The following is a 19,309-nucleotide window of genomic DNA, read 5'->3' on the forward strand; positions in this document are numbered from 1 at the left end:
GGAATCCAAATTGGAAAGGAAGAAGTAAAACTGTCACTGTTTGCAGACAACATGATACTATACATAGAAAATCCTAAAAAGACCACCAGAAAACCACTAGAGCTCATCAATGAATCTGGTAAAGTTGCAGGATACAAAATTAATATACAGAAATCTGTTGCATTTCTATACACTAACAATGAAGTATCAGAGAAATTAAGGAAACAGTCACATTTACAATCGTGTCAAAAAGAATAAAATGCCTAGGACTAAACCCACCTAAGGAAGTAAAAGACTTGTACTTCGAAAATATACGATGATGATGAAAGAAACTTAAGATGACACAAACAGATGGAAAGATATACTGTGTTCTTAAATTGGAAGAATCAGTATTGCTGAAATGACCATACTATCCAAGGCAATCTACAGATTCAATGCAATCCCTATCAAAATATTAATGTCATGTTTTTAAAGATTTTTTTGATGTGGACCATTTTTTTAGAGTCTTTATTGAATTTGTTACAATATTGCTTCTGTTTTATGTTTTGGTTTTTTGGCCACGAGGCATGTGGGATCTTAGCTCCCCAACCAGGGACCAACCTGCACCCCCTGCATTGGAAGGTGAAGTTTTAACCACTGGGCTGCCAGGGAAGTCCCTTAATGTCATTTTTCACAGAACTAGAACAAATAATTTTAAAATTTGTATGAAACACAAAAGACTGAATAGCCAAAACAATCTTGAGGACAGAGCTGGAGGAATCAAACTCCCTGACTTCATAGTACACTACAAAGCTACAGTAATCAAAACAGTATGGTACTGGCACAAAAACAGACAAAAGCAAAAGCAAACAAAGCAAAAGCAAACAAATGGGGGCTTCCCTGGTGGCGCAGTGGTTGAGAGTCCACCTGCCGATGCAGGGTACACAGGTACGTGCCCTGGTCCAGGAAGATCCCACATGCCGCGGAGCGGCTGGGCCTGTGAGCCATGGCCGCTGAGCCTGCGCGTCCAGAGCCTGTGCTCCACAACGGGAGAGGCCACAGCAGTGAGAGGTCTGTGTACCGCAAAAAAAAAAAAAAAGTAAACAAATGAGACCTAATTAAACTTCAAAGCTTTTGCACAGCAAAGGAAACCATCGACCGAATGTAAAGACAATCTACTGAATGGGAGAAAATATTGGCAAATGATATGACCAACAAGGGATTAATATCCAACATATGTAAACAGTTCATACAATTCAACATGAAAAAAAAAACAAATAAAAAATGGGCAGAAGAACTGAATAGACATTTCTCGAAAGAGGAAATGTAGATGGACAACAGACACATGAAAAGATGCTCAACACAGCTAATCATCAGGGAAATGCAAATCAAAACCACAATGAGATATCATCTCACACCTGGCAGAATGGCTATCATCAAAAAGAGGACAAATAACAAATGCTGGCAAGGATGTGGAGAAAAGGGAATCCTCATACACTGTTGGTGGGAATGTAAATAGGTGCAGCCACAGTGGAAAACAGTATGGAGGTTTCTCTGAAAACTAAAAATATAACTACCATATGACCCAGCAATTCCATTCTTGAGTATATATATCCAAAATAAACCCAAAACACTAATTTGAAAAGATACATGCACCCCAACGTTCATAGCAGCATTATTTATAATTGCCAAGATATGAAAGCAACCTAAGTGTCCATCAACAGATGAATGGATAAAGAAGATATGGCATATATATATATATATATATATATACACACACACACACACACACACACACACACACACACACACACACAATAGAATATCACTCAGCCATTAAAAGGATGAAATTTTGCCATCTGTAGCAACACGGATGGACTTAGAGGGCATTATGCTAAGTGAAATAAGTCAGACAGAGAAGGACAAACACTGTATGATATTACCTATGTGTGGAATCTAAACAATACAACAAACTAGTGAATATAAGAAAAAGGGGGCTTCCCTGGTGGTGCAGTGGTTGAGAGTCTGCCTGCCAATGCAGGGGACACTGGTTCGTGCCCCGGTCCAGGAAGATCCCACATGCCGTGGAGTGGCTGGGCCCGTTAACCATGGCTGCTGAGCCTGCACGTCCAGAGCCTGTGCTCCGCAATGGGAGAGGCCACAGCAGTGAAAGGCCTGCGTACCGCAAATAAATAAATAAATAAATAAATAAATAAGATTGAGGGAGTGGGAGGTACTATGGGGTGTAAGATAGGCTCATGGATGTACTGTGCAACATGTAGAATATAGCCAATATTTTATAATAACTGTAAATGGAATATAACCCTTAAAAATCGTATAAAATATTTTTTAATTTTTTTTTTTTTGCGGTACGCGGGCCTCTCACTGTTGTGGCCTCTCCCATTGTGGAGCACAGGCTCCAGACGCGCAGGCTCAGCGGCCATGGCTCACGGGCCTAGCCACTCCGCGACATGTGGGATCTTCCCAGACCGGGGCACGAACCCGTGTCCCCTGCATCGGCAGGCATGTTCTCAACCACTGCGCCACCAGGGAAGCCCTAATTTTTTTAATGAATAAAGGACCTGAATAAACATTTCTCAAAAGAAGACGTAAAAATGGGCTACAGCTATATGAAAAGGTGCAGATCATCACTAATCATGGAAATGCAAATCTAAAGCACAATGAGATATCACCTCACACCTGTTAGAATGGATACTGTTAAAAAGACAAGAGATAACAAGTATTGGAAATGATGTGGAGAAAAGGAAATGCTTGTACACTGTTGGTAGGAATGCAAATTCATATAGCAATTATAGAAAACGGCATAGAGGGTCCACAAAAACTTAAAAATAGAACCGTCATATGATCTAGTAATTCCACTCCTGGATATATATCCAAAGGAAATGAATTCACTATGTTGAAGAGATATCTGCATTCCCACGTTCATTACAGCATTATCCACAGTAGCCAAGATATGAAAACAACCTAAATGTCTTTCAGCAGATGAATGAAGAAAATTAGATAGTAGATAGAACAGAATATTATTCAGCCTTAAAAAAAAAAAAAAGGAAATCCTGTCATATGCAACAACAGGGATGAACCTGAAAAATACCATGCTAAGTAAAATAAGCCAGACACAGAAGGACAAATACTTCATGATCTCACTAATACGTGGAACCTAAAACAGTCAAACTCATAGAAGCAGAAACTAGACTAGAAGGGTGCTTGACAGGAACTGGAAGAAGGGGAAAATAAGAAGTTATCAAAGGATGCAAAGTTTCAGTTATGCAAGGTAAGTTCTGGAGCAATACTATATTGTACACTTGAAATATGCTAAGAGAGTAGATTTTAAGCATCTTGAAGGAAAGAGAGAAAGGAAGAAAGGAAGGAAGGAAAGAAAGAAGGAAGGGAGGGAAAGAAAATTATATCTATGTGAGGTGATGGATATATTAATTAGCTTATTGTGGTAATCATTTCACAATGTATATGTGTATCAAAATATTAAGTTGTAAATCTTAAATACATATAATTTTTATTTGTCAATTATACCTCAATAAAGCTAAAAAAAATTTTAAAAGACCATCAATATAAGGACTAAAGTATTTCTTTAACAGAACACAGAGAAGACAATACTAAGCCGAGCTGAGATGCCCTATGAAGTATACGACATACCAAACTAAAGAAATAAATGTCAGGGCAAGAGAAATATAACTTGCCCAATAAAAGCGTTTGAGAAAGAAAAAATCATCTTCCTGCAGTTAGCAAAGAAAACTCTGCTAACTGCAATACAGCCAAAATTAATTGAATTCAATTAGCCAAGTTCTCTGGGATTTGGGAGAAAAAGTATGTACAAACTACTGAAGACTACACCTTTGTACAGGTCTTATTAGGAATAAGAGGAAAATCAAGAAAACTAATATTAAATTTAAAGAAAAAGATTCTTTGGGAAAACAAATGTTGAAGGATATAAAATACTTCCTGAGAAGTATAGCTGAGAAGAAATTATGAGCATTCACTTAATATGAGTATTGGTGATAATACGACTAGGCAACAGTTATTGAGGGTTACTATATATGTTCCACGTACTACACGTGACACTTAAAATGCTGCCATCAACCCTCAGAGTGGCCTGGCCCAGCAGATATTATCTCTCCCTTACAAATAAGGAAACTGAGGTCAGGAAAGACTGAGTCTCCCAAGGCCACATATTTAGAAGGTCAATTTAAGCCCAGTTCTGCCCAGTTTCAAATTCCAGGTTTTTTGTTTTGTTTTGGTTTTTTTGCCAGTACCACACTGGTTCTCATTTGGAGAAAAAAAAAATTTAAATTGAAATGACATAGACATATAATATTTTTACAATTTTGATGTTGTTCAATGGACACAGACAAAAGGATTTAAAATGTGTAAGAAACATAATTTTAAATATATATGATTAAAACCTATAACTTAAAACAAATAATACAAATGAAGCCTACGACAAATATAAGGTACAAGAGAAATCAATATGACAGCTATTTAAGTGTCAGGCTTTAGTGGACTGAAATACTTTAATTCACAGAAATTTAAAGGCTAAAAAGCCATCAATGCTTCTTTTCCTTGTTTAGTAAGTTCCAGGTACAGTGCCAAGTCCCTTCAAAACCCCCAAGAGGACTGTGTCTGTTTTATGAGCATAAATACTGCTTCAAAAGGATTAAGTGATTTACCTGGTAGTCCTCAGGACTGAATGCCGTCAGTGATACTGTTCTATATTCCGCCATAACCCTCCCCAGGAGCCCTTGAGCACGGACGACCAGCAACCTAACTTCTCCATCTTCCTCCTGCACGGTGATGTGTGGAACACTGCTTGCAGGCAGGGTCATTGCGTCCTCAGGCTGGGGAGGCAGCCCAGTGGAGAACTGTAGCAAGCCTGGCAGATACAAAGAGAAGCAGGGCATTCTTGCCCCAATTATCTGTGGAAGAATCTCTTACTCACTTGAAACAATCTTACACAATTATTTTGATCACCAGGATAAAATTCAGAGGGCTCTCATTTAGAAAAGACTTGAGTGAAGATTTGACTAACATGCTTTTGACAGAATATGTTAGTAAGTTTTCAGGATGTTAAAAATTAAAATGCTAATTTTCCTTGTCTCTACTCAAAGAAAGCATTTTTAATGGAAGCATCAATAAAAAGAATAGTGATGGAGTTTTAAAATATTATTATCAAATATTTACTCATATTTGACTCTCTAGAAGTCATCCTTAAATTTATAGAACAAAATTAATGGCACCCTAAAGGACGTGCAACACGCTTTTTTGAAAATTTAAGTATGAAAATCAGAGTTGAAGAACTTCCCAGGTTTCCTTCACAGATCCTTTATTGGATGGTCTTGCTTTATTCCTACAAAAGAACTATTACTTTTCAATGCAGAAATAGTCTCAACTTATTATGACAGACATCTATGATAGTTTCCCAATTAAGAAAATTATCACTTTTTAGCATAAGACAAAAGAAACTAATATAAACAGACAGTGATAACGCTACTTCTTGAAGTTAAATAAAATATAAATTACAAAGTATTCCAATCAGGTGTTAACATATCACAGTAGGACAATTTTCAAAATTAAAAAAAATTTGATTACCATGAATAAAAATACTTTTTTCATTTAAAATTATCCCGTATTTAAAAATACTTTTCAAAATATATTACTAAACTTTAGAAATCGATCCTTATATGTTTTTCACAAGCACTGTCCCTCAAAATGGCAGCTTAGAAGTTCCAAGAGCTTGGAAGTTAGAGCATCCGAAGGAGTTCTACTTCAATCATGTGCAGAAGTCCCTCAAACCCTTAGCGAGATCAAGTACACCCAGAGAAGAGAGGATTATTCTTGCAAAAGGGCTTGGTTACCATATGGATGATCACTAGCTTTGATGGTGATATCTGTTGTTTGCTTTTCAGGGTCTATGCTTGCACCACTGGTGGGAGTTGAACCTAGTTTCCCGTCTCCAGGAACCGCAGAAACCAATGTCACACGGAAATACTCATTAAGCTCTGGAATATCATCATCAAGGACATAAAGATTCAGGACCTATAAATATAAAAATCCAAAGGCATTAAGCAATGAGGCATGTAGAAATTATTTGCCACTTATCAGAAGAAAATAAAGCAGCCTAAGTTACTTTTTAACATGACAGATTTCTACACAAACTTAGACATAAAAATAGAGAGCGAGAGAGAAAGTAAGAGAGAGAGAGATCTGAGAAATTAATTCTTTAATCAATAATGGGTGCTGAAGAGTAATACTTTCTGTAAAAAATATCCTAGTCATGTATTAATATCATACCATATATTATACATTGATATATCAATAATAGTATCATATATTCTTTGTACCAAAGACAGTGGTATTACCAACCTCATGTATAGAGTTCCTGGTTAAGGAACTGCACGTTATCTGACAGAATGTGGTAAGGCAATAGGAAAGGACAATGTAGCCATGTCTAGTTCTGGCCTAAGGAAAGCCTGACATACCTAGCAGCTGCATGCTAGAAAACAGATCCACAATAAATGCTAGAAAACAGATCCACAATGAGCCCTATAAGTCTGGCATACACAAACTGCTCAAAAAACATTAGGAAAGGAAGTAGCAATAATTCAGCCATGCTCTACAATATATAAGTCAAAATTTGAAGTGAAAAAAACCATTCCTCCTTCTTTTATTAACTGAACAAGCATGTTTTGACATCTACAATGTGCCAGGGCTAGAAATGGCCCCAGTCGCTAAGAGACTCACTGTCTTCTGTAGGAGAGAGATCTGTGGAAAAACATTTAAAATGCAATGCAAAAATGTCATAATAGAGTTATGTACAAAGTAAACTGAGAACAAAAAATCAACTCTATCTGGTAAAGGTTTTACAACAGACAAGTCTGAAGCAAGTCTTAATGAATTAGTTGTAGTTATGAGTAATAATGAGGAAGGGCATTCCAAGTAAAAGAAACAACAGCATGAAAGAATAAGACATATGGGTAATTACAATTAGACCACTAAGGCTGGAGTGGGAGAGAAGTTTGGACAGATAAACAGGAGTCAAGGTCATAGGGACCGTTCATGCTATCATTAAAAAAATGAACTTCATTCCATAGACAGTAAAGGAAAATGGAAGAATCATAAGCAGGGGACTGACAAAATGAGAATTCCATTTTAGAATCAATACCATGGCAGAATGTAAACAGAGTGGACAGAGCAAGAAAGGACGCAAGGTGCTGAGTCAGGAGGTGACTGACCAGAATTAATGAGGTACTGAACTAATTCAGTGACAATGGAGATGAGAAAAAATGGATGGATTTTAATTTGCTCTGGAAATAGAAGACCGAGGCCTTAAAGACTCATAGGGAGCATAGGGAGTGAGGGACAAGAAGCATAGGGAGTGAGGGACAAGAAGGAATGATGTATGATTTCCTGGTTTCTTCCAGAAAGGAAGGTGACAACAGTCTGAAAACAAACTGTAACTCCAAATGCAATCTCCAAAACACTAGTCATTAGGCCTAAAAGCATTTGAAGAACTTTTTTTTAATGTAGGCCCAAGACAGAATCTGAATTTGGTTTCAATGTTCATTTTAATCAAAATTTTAATTAATAAAGTAATACATGGCATGGCCAATGTGCTCAAAGTATAAAAATGACACTTCTACCCAAATCTTGTCATTATTTTTGAACTAAAGGGAACAATAGCGGTCTGAAGATTTACAATATCTTGCCCCTAGAAAGTAAGCTGACAAATGTTGCTATGAAAAGCAATACCAAAACATCAAGATGTACATTAAAAATGAAGCAATTAATATTTTTAAAGTATTGAAGCATACCAAAGTACTCGCTCAATTCAATTAGTGAAATGAAGAGTTTGAAACTGAAGATCCTATCAAGGTATAAATGTATCTCACATGGTGACTCAGTATACAAAACAGTATTTACCTTTACTATATGTTATACACTCTGCTGTTTTCTATTCTCTTTTGAAAATCTTCCTCATAACTCACTAAATTGATTTCATAACTAATGCGCCATTTAAAAACACTTGAAAAACACATTTCCAGTATACATTTCTGTATTGCAGCAAAACACACACACACACACACACACACACACACACACACACACACACACACACACACTCACACACACACCCTTCCCAGACTGTCTTGCTGCTAGGTTTCTAGATGTGATTTAAATGTACTCCCCAGACATCTGGAAGGCAATAGCAAAGTGGAGGTCACCTGACTGCTATCTGAGCTGGAAAGCATAGTCACGGAGCATCAGCAGACACCACAGTATCCAGTCTCTGGCTTAGTAAGACTGAGAAGCTAGTGTAGATCCAGCAGGCACAGCATTACAAATCAACCCCAGTATTCAGTGTTATTGTTGCTTTAAAGGTCAATTAGTTTTTAAAGAAATTTTTAAATGACAGAAGAAAATATTTTAAATAAATCTTGACAGGAGCGTATACGACTATTTTCCTGACCAAACTTTTATTAACTCTTAGCTCTTCCAAAATATATACGAATACTCTTTATAAAACAGTGGTTCCCAGCTATATTTTTATTTCATAGAGGGTAAATTTTCCAGGGGAATATTTTGAGGATCAACTCTGTTTTCCAAGTGGGAACATTAAAAAGTTATCACATATCATCACTGTTACTTGATAAAAGAAATAGCAATTTAAATCCAAAAAAGAAGTGAAAAAGACAGGATCAGAATAAATTATAGTCCTTTAAATGGAATAATTTCAGCGTTACGAAAACTTACTCATTGTCCTAATTTTCCTCATTTTACCAAAGACCAGTAAAACATTTATCATGGCTCTTATTTACAGATTGCTATTGGGAACTTCTGTTGTAAGTTATTTAATTTGTTTCCTTCTTACCCCAAATTATAGAGATTTGATCACTTTTCTTTAGCTTGAACTCTTTAAATCTTAAGAATATTTTAAATTTTTCCTAATTTTATCTTTTTCATCCAATCAACTCCTAAGTCCCTTAGAAATGTCTTCAAAGATATTTGCAAGTCTTAAGTTATTTTACTATTTATCCCTGATGACCTATAAACTATTTACATTTCTAATGAAAAGTTATACTGATATGAATATTCCAACATATCAGACATTTTATATTAGAATGTAAAAAAAATTTCTATAGGAGAAGGTCTCATCTCAATTTCACTTACAATAAGTGTCACCTATTTCTGGAGCATCTATTCAGAAATCAGACGATTCACAGAAAGCTTCTGATAAAACTGGTGATCGCTTGTACTTTCAAAACAAAGAAAAATTACCTATTTTTTCCAAATTTAAAAATAAAATATTACAGTTTTAGGAATTCCTCTTGGCTGACCGGAAGAGTACCATTAAGAATTCTGCAGTTTCTCATTGTATCAGTAATAACCAAAAACCCACAATGATAAATCTTCAAGCCATACCATTTTTATTATATTGAGATTAAAGAACAGATATAACAGACATTACTTAACATCCTTAATTTTTCACTGCAGAAATAAATACAAAAATATTTTATGCCATGATATATAACTAATTGCCTAAATATTCTAAATTGCTTAAAAAGCAGGAAGCTGCAAATAAATTACAGAACAAACAGATCAGGAAAAGCTTTCCAGGAGGCTTTCAAAGAAACAGAGAAGGTAGAGTTTACCTCTGATCTCTGCCAAGGAAGGAATGTGATAGTTCCACTGGCATTAGCAAAATCGTCAACAAGGTAATTAACACCATCAGATTCGATCTGTGAGATGGTGTAAAAAACATGCACGTAATCCAGAGCTCCTCTGGTTCGTTCCACCACACATGAAATGGTGGATCCCTCCTCTGCAATCTGAAATGGAACATAAGTTCTTTATAAGTATACACCAATTCAAATCAGTGATAAAATTACAAGGCTTTCCTGAAATCCTTTTACCATAAACTTAATTCTATAACTTTCTACCTCTCTAAGGCGGCCTCTACATTCCTCCGGATATATTTTTGACTGCTAAAAAGTATTTACAATCATTGGTTTTTCCACTCATTCCTTTAAAGGGATAAATAAAAGCAGAAACAATAATAATTAATTAACTACAAATGTAATTCATTCATTGAAACCTCTTGTGTGTCAGCCACTATGCTAGATGCTACAGTTACAAATGATTTTTTTAAAAAAAGCACAATCCTTTATCTGGGTAAGTCTAAAGAGGAAAACAAACTCATGATTTTATGATGAGCTCAGCACAAAAAGTAGGGTGTAAAGAGTGGAACATGACATCAGGGAGAACTTTCTAGGCACAGACACAAGAAGTAATCGAGTGGATTTGGTGAAATCATTTTGAGGGTGGTTATTATAAACTATCCAGTGGGGACAGCCTGGAGAAACTCCTGGTGGGGAGACAACAGTCAGGTAAAGGAGGGCACTGATATCATGCTTAATATGTTTTTGCTATTTCTGACATATATACATATACATATGTATACATACATGTGTGCATTTTCATGTGAAAAGTATTTTTATTTACATAATTTAAGATAATGTTTAGAAATTACATGGAGCAGGAAATTGGAATATCTTTTAGAATAGGTCTTCCTATTCTTAAATTCTCCATCTCTCAATTCTATTTTTATAGTATCTAACATAAAATTCATAGAAAAAAGAACTAAAACTGAATAAATAGAGCTCAAAATACAAATCTTAATATATATAGTGTCATTCTCTACTTTTCACATCAATCATAAGCACCTCTGATCAGCATTAAATAGAGCTATTTTGGTGCCAACATCAGAGCTAGAAAGAACAGATTTGAAATTTGTCTGCAAACAGGCAATAGGCAAAACAGTTATCAATGAGCATGGAAGCACCAGGAGTTGTTCCAGTAAATCCTTCGAGTTTCACTGAGCATCAGCATTCCTACTCCAAAATGCAGCAGAAACTCTACTGCCTCATAGTACACAAGATCAAGGACCCCTGGGGCAATATAACTCCTTTGTCCGCTCGTCTGCCAGCCTAAGAAGCCCAAAATGACCCTACGGTTGTTCAAAAGAGCCTTCAGTCTGTCTCTTGATGGAAATGTTCCATCTCCAGGTCCAACCAGAACTTCTAATCCAGTGGAACTTAAAACATGGGAACAGGAAACACAAATTCTGACAGTGGGTCACTGGGGGTGATGGAGTTAAGAGTCTCACTTCTACCTCTTGCTTCCTGAGCTCATGTGATCTAATTACTGGGGGCAAGGAATTAGATATCAGCCATTGGGCACACATGCTGGATCCTGGAGCACAAAACTCCAACACTTCAAGATGTTGTCCCTGAGCTGGTACCTTGGCTGAGTCTTTAACAGGCAATGCCATTGCTGCACTAGGCCAGCTGCTTCAGGTGATATCATATAATACACATACACACACACACACACACACACACACACACACACACACACACACAATGGAATATTACTCAGCCATAAAGAAGAATGAAATATTGCCATTTGCAGTAATATGGATGGACCTAGAGATTATCATACTAAGTGAAGGCAGACAGAGAAAAACAAATATTTGCTATCACTTATATGTGGAATTTAAAAAATAATACAAATAAGCTTACTTACAAAACAGAAACAGACTCACAGACATAGAAAACAAACTTATGGTTACCAAAGGGGAAAGTGGGGGAAGGATAAATTAGGACTTGGGCTTAACAGATACACACCACTACATGTAAAATAAACAAAAAGGATTTACTGTATAGCACAGGAAACTATATTCAATATCTTGTAATAACCTGTAATGGAAAAGAATCTGAAAAAGAATACACATATATATGTGCGTGTGTGTGTATAACTGAATCACTTTGCTGTACACGTGAAACTAACACAACATTTTAAATCTGGTATTTCATTTCCATTTTCAATTTAAAAACTGGTATTTCCAAATAGCTCATGTAACTCAACAACAAAAAAACAACCCAATCAAAAAATGGGCAGAAGACCTTTACAGACATTTCTCCAAAGAAGGCATACAAATGGCCAGTAGGCACATGAAAAGATGCTCAACATCGCTAATTATTAGAGAAATGAAAATCAAAACTACAATGACGTACCACCTTACACCAGTCAGAATGGCCATCATTAAAAAGTCTACAAATAACAAGTACTGGAGAGGGTGTTGAGAAAAGGGAACCCTCCCACACTATTAGTGGGAATTAGGTTGGTGCAGCCACTATGGAAAACAGTATGGAGGTTCCTCAGAAAACTAAAAATAGAATTACCATATGATCCAGCAATCCCACTCCTGGGCATATACCCAGAGAAAACTCTAATTCAAAAAGATACATGCAGCCCTATGTTCACTGCAGCACTATTCACAATAGCCAAGATATGGAAACAACCTAAGTGTCCACTGAGAGATGAATGGATAAGGAAGATGTGGTACATATATACAATAGAATACTACTCAGTCATAAAAAGAACAAAATAATGCCATCTGCAGCAACGTGGATGCAACTAGGGATTAAGTAAGTCAGAAAGAGAAAGACAAATACCATATGATATCACTTATATGTGGGATCTAAAATACAGCACAAATGAACCTATCTGCAAAACACAAACAGACTCACAGACAGAGATCAGACTTGTGGTTGCCAAGGGGAAGAGGGGGAGGGAGAGGGATGGACTGGGAGTTTGGGGTTAGTAGATGCAAACTACCACATTTAAAATGGATAAACAACAAGGTCCTACAGTATAGCACAGGAAACTATATCCAATCTCCTGGGGTAAACCATAATAGAAAATAATATTAAAAAAGAATGTATACATGTGTATAACTGAGTCACTTTGCTGTAGAGCAGAGATTGGCATAACATTGTAAAAATGTTATGGTATTTAACATATGGCCTGGTATTTTAAGGCCATATACAAATGGTATATTTTAAGGCCATTACAATAAATTATATTTAAAGACTGGATAAGACAATGAGGGAAGTAAGTATAGGTAGAAAACGACCAAGTACAATCAGTTCTGCTGTAACACTGGTTTTGAAATGAAACTGTTCCAATGCAACTGATACATCAGGGAGCACTTTGAACATATTTCACATTTGTTTATGTATAATTTCATCCACAAGAAACATGGTGAACACAGAAAACTGTACCACCTGAAACAAGCCACATGGGAATACACACACACACACACACACACACACACACTCCAAACATCTATCAGTTACCTCAGTTCAACGCATGTGTCACCAGCCACATTTATCTGCAGTGAATGTGGCAATGTTCCCTCTGATTTCGAATAAACCTCCTTCCATCACTTCACAGTAGCACGCAAGCTACATTCCTCTGATGCCCACTTCTACAAGCAAACTTAAGGTTTTTTCAAGGTATATGCCATATTTATTATCATACTTAAGAATTAAACACTTATTGTGTAAACCTATTTTTTATTAGGTCCCTACCTTTCTTTTTATATATCACTGACCAAATTTTTGGATAGCGTTCGCCTAACTCATCTTTCCCATAAGTTCTTGTGTTTTTCACTATGCAATTTGGTACAGTGTGGTGATTTTTAGGAACACATCTATCATGTTACGGCAGAATTAACTGTTCTGAAGGTGGGGCCCTCCAACCCTAAGAGGCTGGACAGAAGAGGAAGCAGCAAAGACACAGGTGCTCAATACAGCAACTAATTTACTTTCCACTTAGACATTTACATCAGCATTTTCATCATAGCTGAATGGTATACAAACACATGTGTGGTGGAAACAGCATGGCTTTAAGGTCAAACAGTCCTGTTTGACTGTTTCACTCCACCACTTACCAAAAGTCCTCTGTCTCAGTGATCTCTTCTTAAAATGAAGATCACAATGTCTCATGGATTTTGGTGGAGGTTAAATAAGTGCTTTACATGGTACCTAGTAAAATAGTAAGTGCTAAACAAATCTTATATTTCTTCCCCTTAAAATACAGACACACAAACACAGTAACAAAAATTGCCACATAAAAACATTCCCTCGTTTTATCAAGAAACTTAAATGCCTGCATATTTAAAAAAAGCAAATTCCCATGTATTTAGATTCCTATCAGAGTGGGGACATATTTGCTCCATTTTCCCACCCCAAATTTTAATTAGAATGACTATTTTGAATGAGTTAAATTAATAAATCATTAATCCCAACATATGAGTATTCAGCCTTTCCCTTTCAGCAAGAGACATAGATTAATTAGATCCAAAGACACACTAAGGAGTGTGATGTTTTCTTATAGCTTTTTACCAAGTCAATGACATTACCATGCAGCGTACAGGACTAAGCATTTTGCTTGCAGGAATCACATGGGGAAAAGTTATCTAACCACACTTTCATTTAGTAAAGCCTTCATTAAAATCTATCACCTACTATTTTCAGTTTGAAAAAGAAGAGAAAAAAAGACTATCCATATTCAATACAAATAAGTGCAGACGTGTGGTATATATCAAAATTGCATAGAAATTTTAATGAATTAATAATTTACACAATAAAGTACACTCTGTAAAGTTTTAACAAGGGAAGAAGCTTCAAGAGCCAAGCATCCATTAAAAAAAAATGACATAGGATGCTTGGTAAAAATCCACCTTGCATACTTATGAATTTACAGAGAAATGACGTGATGTATGACATTTGCTTTAAAAATTATTTCAGCCAAAAAATAAGAAACAAGACTGGCAAAGGCTAATAAATGTTTAAGCTAGGTGATGGGTCACTGGGGTGACTATTCTACTTTTTCTATTATTCTATATGTATGATATTTTCCATTCTAAAAGATTTTTAAATTTCAGCTTTTTGCCTCCCATCCCATCCCCCAATAGAGATTCTGACTCAGAAATGGGATCTTGATTCAGGAATGGTATCCAGGAAAATGCGTTAGATATTTCCAACCAAGGCCATCCACACACAGCACTTTGGGAAATAGCAGACCAGAGGATGGAATTAGCAATACAAGAAGGGGATTAAGACACGGAGAATAAATAATTAAAAGATCTTTTCCACTATTAAAATATTCACCTAATTGACTTTATTTATTTATTTACTTATTTATCTATCTTTGGCTGCGTTGGGTCTTCGTTGCTGCGCGCAGGCTTTCTTTAGTTGAGGTGAGCCGGGGCAACTCTGTTGCAGTGTGTGGGCTTCTCACTGGGGCGGCTACAACCAAGATTACTCTACCCAGCAAGAATCTCATTCAGATTCGATGGAGAAATCAAAAGCTTAACAGACAAGCAAAAGCTAAGAAAATTCAGCACCACCAAACCAGCTCTACAACAAATGCTAAAGAAACTTCTCTAAGTGTGAAACACAAGAGAAGAAAAGGACCTACAAAAACGAACCCAAAACAATTAACAAAACGGTCATAGGAACATACATATCGATAATTACCTTAAACGTGAATGGATTAAATGCTCCCACCAAAAAACACAGCCTCACTGATTGGATACAAAAACAAGACCCATATATATGCGGTCTATAAGACACCCACTTCAAACCTAGGGACACATACAGACTGAAAGTGTGGTGATGGAAAAAGACATTCCATGCAAATGGAATCAAAAGAAAGCTGAAGTAGCAATACTCATACCAGATAAAATAAACTTTAAAAAAAGAATGTAACAAGAGGCAAGGACGGACACTACATAATGATGAAGGGATCAATCCAAGAAGAAGATATAACAATTATAAATATATATGCACCCAAGTAGGAGCACCTCAATACATAAGGCAACTGCTAACAGCTCAAAAAGAAATCAAAAGTAATACAATAATAGTGGGGAAATCAACAGTAACACAATAATAGTGGGGGACTTTAACACCTCACTTACACCAATGGACACATCATCCAAACAGAAAATTAATAAGGAAACACAAGCTTTAAATGACACAACAGACCAGATAGATTTAATTGATATTTATAGGACATTCCATCCAAAACCAGCAGATTACACTTTCTTCTCAAGTGTGCACGGAACATTCTCCAGGATAGATCACATCTTGGGTCACAAATCAAGCCTCAGTAAATTTAAGAAAATTGAAATCATATCAAGCATCTTTTCTGACCACAACACTATGAGATTCAAAATGAATTACAGGGGGAAAAATGTAAAAAACACAAACACGTGGAGGCTAAGCACTACTTACTAAATAACCAAGAGATCACTGAAGAAATCAAAGAGGAAATCAAAAAATACCTAGAGACAAACGACAATTAAAACACAACAATCGGGGCTTCCCTGGTGGCGCAGTGGTTGAGAGTCCGCCTGCCGATGCAGGGGACATGGGTTCGTGCCCTGGTCCAGGAAGATCCCACATGCCGCGGAGCGGCTGGGCCCGTGAGCCATGGCCGCTGAGCCTGCGCGTCCGGAGCCTGCCCGTGAGCCATGGCCACTGAGCCTGCGCGTCCGGAGCCTGTGCTCTGCAATGGGAGAGGCCACAACAGTGAGAGGCCCGCATAACGCAAAAAAAAAAACAACACAACAATCCAAAACCTATAGGATGCAGCAAAAGCAGATCTAAGAGGTAAGTTTATAGCTATACAAGCCTACCTCAAGAAACAAGAAAAATCTCAAATAAATAATCTAATCTTACACCTAAAGGAACTAGAGAAAGAAGAAAAAACAAAACCCAAAGTTAGCAGAAGGAAAGAAATCAATAAGATAAGAGCAGAAATAAATGAAATAGAAACAAAGACAACAATAGCAAAGACCAATAAAAATAAAAGCTGGTTCTTTGAGAAGATAAACAAAATTGATAAACCATTAGCCAGACTCATCAAGAAAAAGAGGGAGAGGACTCAAATCAATAAAATTAGAAACGAAAAAGGAGAAGTTACAACAGACACCGCAGAAATACAAAGCATCCTAAGAGACTACTACAAGCAACTCTATGCCAATAAAATGGACAACCTGGAAGAAATGGACAAATTCTTAGAAAGGTATAACCTTCCAAGACCGAACCAGGAAGAAATAGAAAATATGAACAGACCAGTCACAAGTAATGAAATTGAAACTGTGATTAAAAAGCTTCCAACAAACAAAAGTCCAGGACCAGATGGCTTCACAGGTGAATTCTATCAAAAATTTAAAGAAGAGCTAACACCCATCTTTCTCAAACTCTTCCAAAAAATTGCAGAGGAAGGAACACTCCCAAACTCATTCTCTGAGGCCACCATCACCCTGATACCAAAACCAGACAAAGATACTAAAAGAAAAGAAAATTACAGGCCAATACCACTGATGAATACAGATGCAAAAATCCTCAACAAAATACTAGCAAACAGAATCCAACAACACATTAAAAGGATCATACACCATGGTCAAGTGGGATTTATCCCAGGCATGCAAGGATTCTTCAATATATGCAAATCAATCAATGTGATACACCATATTAACAAACTGAAGAAGAAAAATCATATGATAATCTCAATAGATGCAGAAAAAGCTTTTGACAAAATTCAACACCCACTCATGACAAAAACTCTCCAGAAAGTGGGCATAGAGAGAACCTACCTCAACATAATAAAGGCCATATATGAAAAACCCACAGCAAATATCATCTCAATGGTGAAAACCTGAAAGCATTTCCTCTAAGATCAGGAACAAGACAAGGATGTCCACTCTCACCACTATTATTCAGCATAGTGTTGGAAGGCCTAGCCACGGCAATCAGAGAAGAAAAAGAAATAAAAGGAATACAAATTGGAAAATAAGAAGTAAAACTGTCACTATGTGCAGATGACATGATACTATACATAGAGAATCCTAAAGATGTCACCAGAAAACTACTAGAGCTAATCAATGAATTTGGTAAAGTAGCAGGATACAAAATTAATGCACAGAAATCTGTTGCATTCCTATACACTAATGATGAAAAATCTGAAAGAGAAATTAAGGAAACACTCCCATTTACCACTGCAACAAAAAGAATAAAATACCTAGGAATAAACCTACCTAGGGAGACAAAAGACCTGTATGCACAAAAGACACTGATGAAAGAAATTGAAGATGATACCAACAGATGGAGAGCTATACCATGTTCTTGGATTGGAAGGATCAATATTGTGAAAATGACTATAGTACCCAAAGCAATCTACAGATTCAATGCAATTCTTACCAAATTACGAATGGCAATTTTTACACAAGTAGAACCAAAAATCTTAAAATTTGTATGGAGACACAAAAGACCCCGAATAGCCAAAGCAGTCTTGAGGGAAAAAAGCAGAGCAGGAGGAATCAGACTGCCTGACTTCAGACTATACTACAAAGCTACCCTAATCAAGACAATATGGTACTGACACAAAAACAGAAACATGGATCAATAGAACAAGATAGAAAGCCCAGAGATAAACCCACGCACCTATGGTCAACTAATCTATGACAAAGGAGGCAAGGATATACAATGGAGAAAAGACAGTCTCTTCAATAAGTGGTGCTGGGAAAACTAGTCGGCTATATGTAAAAGAATGAAATTAGAACACTCCCTAACACCATACACAAAAATAAACTCAAAATGGATTAGAGACCTTAATGTAAGACTGGACACTATAAAACACTCAGAGGAAAACATAGGAAGAACACTCTTTGAAATAAATCACAGCAGGATCTTTTCTGATCCACCTCCTAGAGTAATGGAATAAAAAGAAAAATAAACAAATGGGACCTAATGAAACTTAAAAGCTTTTGCACAGCAAAGGAAACCATAAACAAGACAAAAAGACAACCCTCAAAATGGGAGAAAATATTTGCAAACCAATAAACAGACAAAGGATTAATCTCCAAAATATATAAACAGCTCATGCAGCTCAATATTAAAGAACAAACAACCCAATCAAAAAATAGGCAGAAGACCTAAATAGACATCTCTCCAAAGAAGACATAGAGATGGCCAAGAAGCACATGAAAAGTTGCTCAACATCACTAATTATTAGAGCAATGCAAATCAAAACTACAATAAGGTATCACCTCACACCAGTTAGAATGGGCATTATCAGAAAATCTATAAACAACAAATGCTGGAGAGGGTGTGGAGAAAAGGGAACCCTCTTGCACTGTTGGTGGGAATGTAAATTGATACAGCCACTGTGGAGAACAGTACGGAGATTCCTTAAAAAACTAAAAATAGAATTACCATATGACCCAGCAATCTCACTACTGGGCATATACCCAGAGAAAACCATAATTAAAAAAGACACATGCACTCCAATGCTCATTGCAGCACTATTTACAATAGCCAGGTGATGGAAGCAACCTAAATGCCCATCGACAGACAAATGGATAAAGAAGATGTGGTAAATATATACAATGGAATATTACTCAGCC

General features: G+C 36.5%; 1 protein-coding gene across 1 annotated transcript in view; it reads right to left on the reverse strand.

The window, feature by feature from the left end:
• The window catches only part of ADGRV1 (adhesion G protein-coupled receptor V1), a 577,115-nt gene that overhangs the window by 464,128 nt on the left and 93,678 nt on the right, over positions 1-19,309 (reverse strand). The window contains exons 22-24 of the mRNA XM_082836315.1: positions 9,642-9,818; positions 5,847-6,027; positions 4,662-4,864 (exon numbers count right to left, since the gene is read on the reverse strand). Coding sequence (XP_082692441.1) covers positions 4,662-4,864; positions 5,847-6,027; positions 9,642-9,818 — 561 coding nt within the window. The remainder of the gene's footprint in view (positions 1-4,661; positions 4,865-5,846; positions 6,028-9,641; positions 9,819-19,309) is intronic.

This window comes from Leucopleurus acutus (genome assembly GCF_964270905.1).
Source record: "Leucopleurus acutus genome assembly, chromosome: 3".
Classification (NCBI taxonomy): domain Eukaryota; kingdom Metazoa; phylum Chordata; class Mammalia; order Artiodactyla; family Delphinidae; genus Leucopleurus; species Leucopleurus acutus.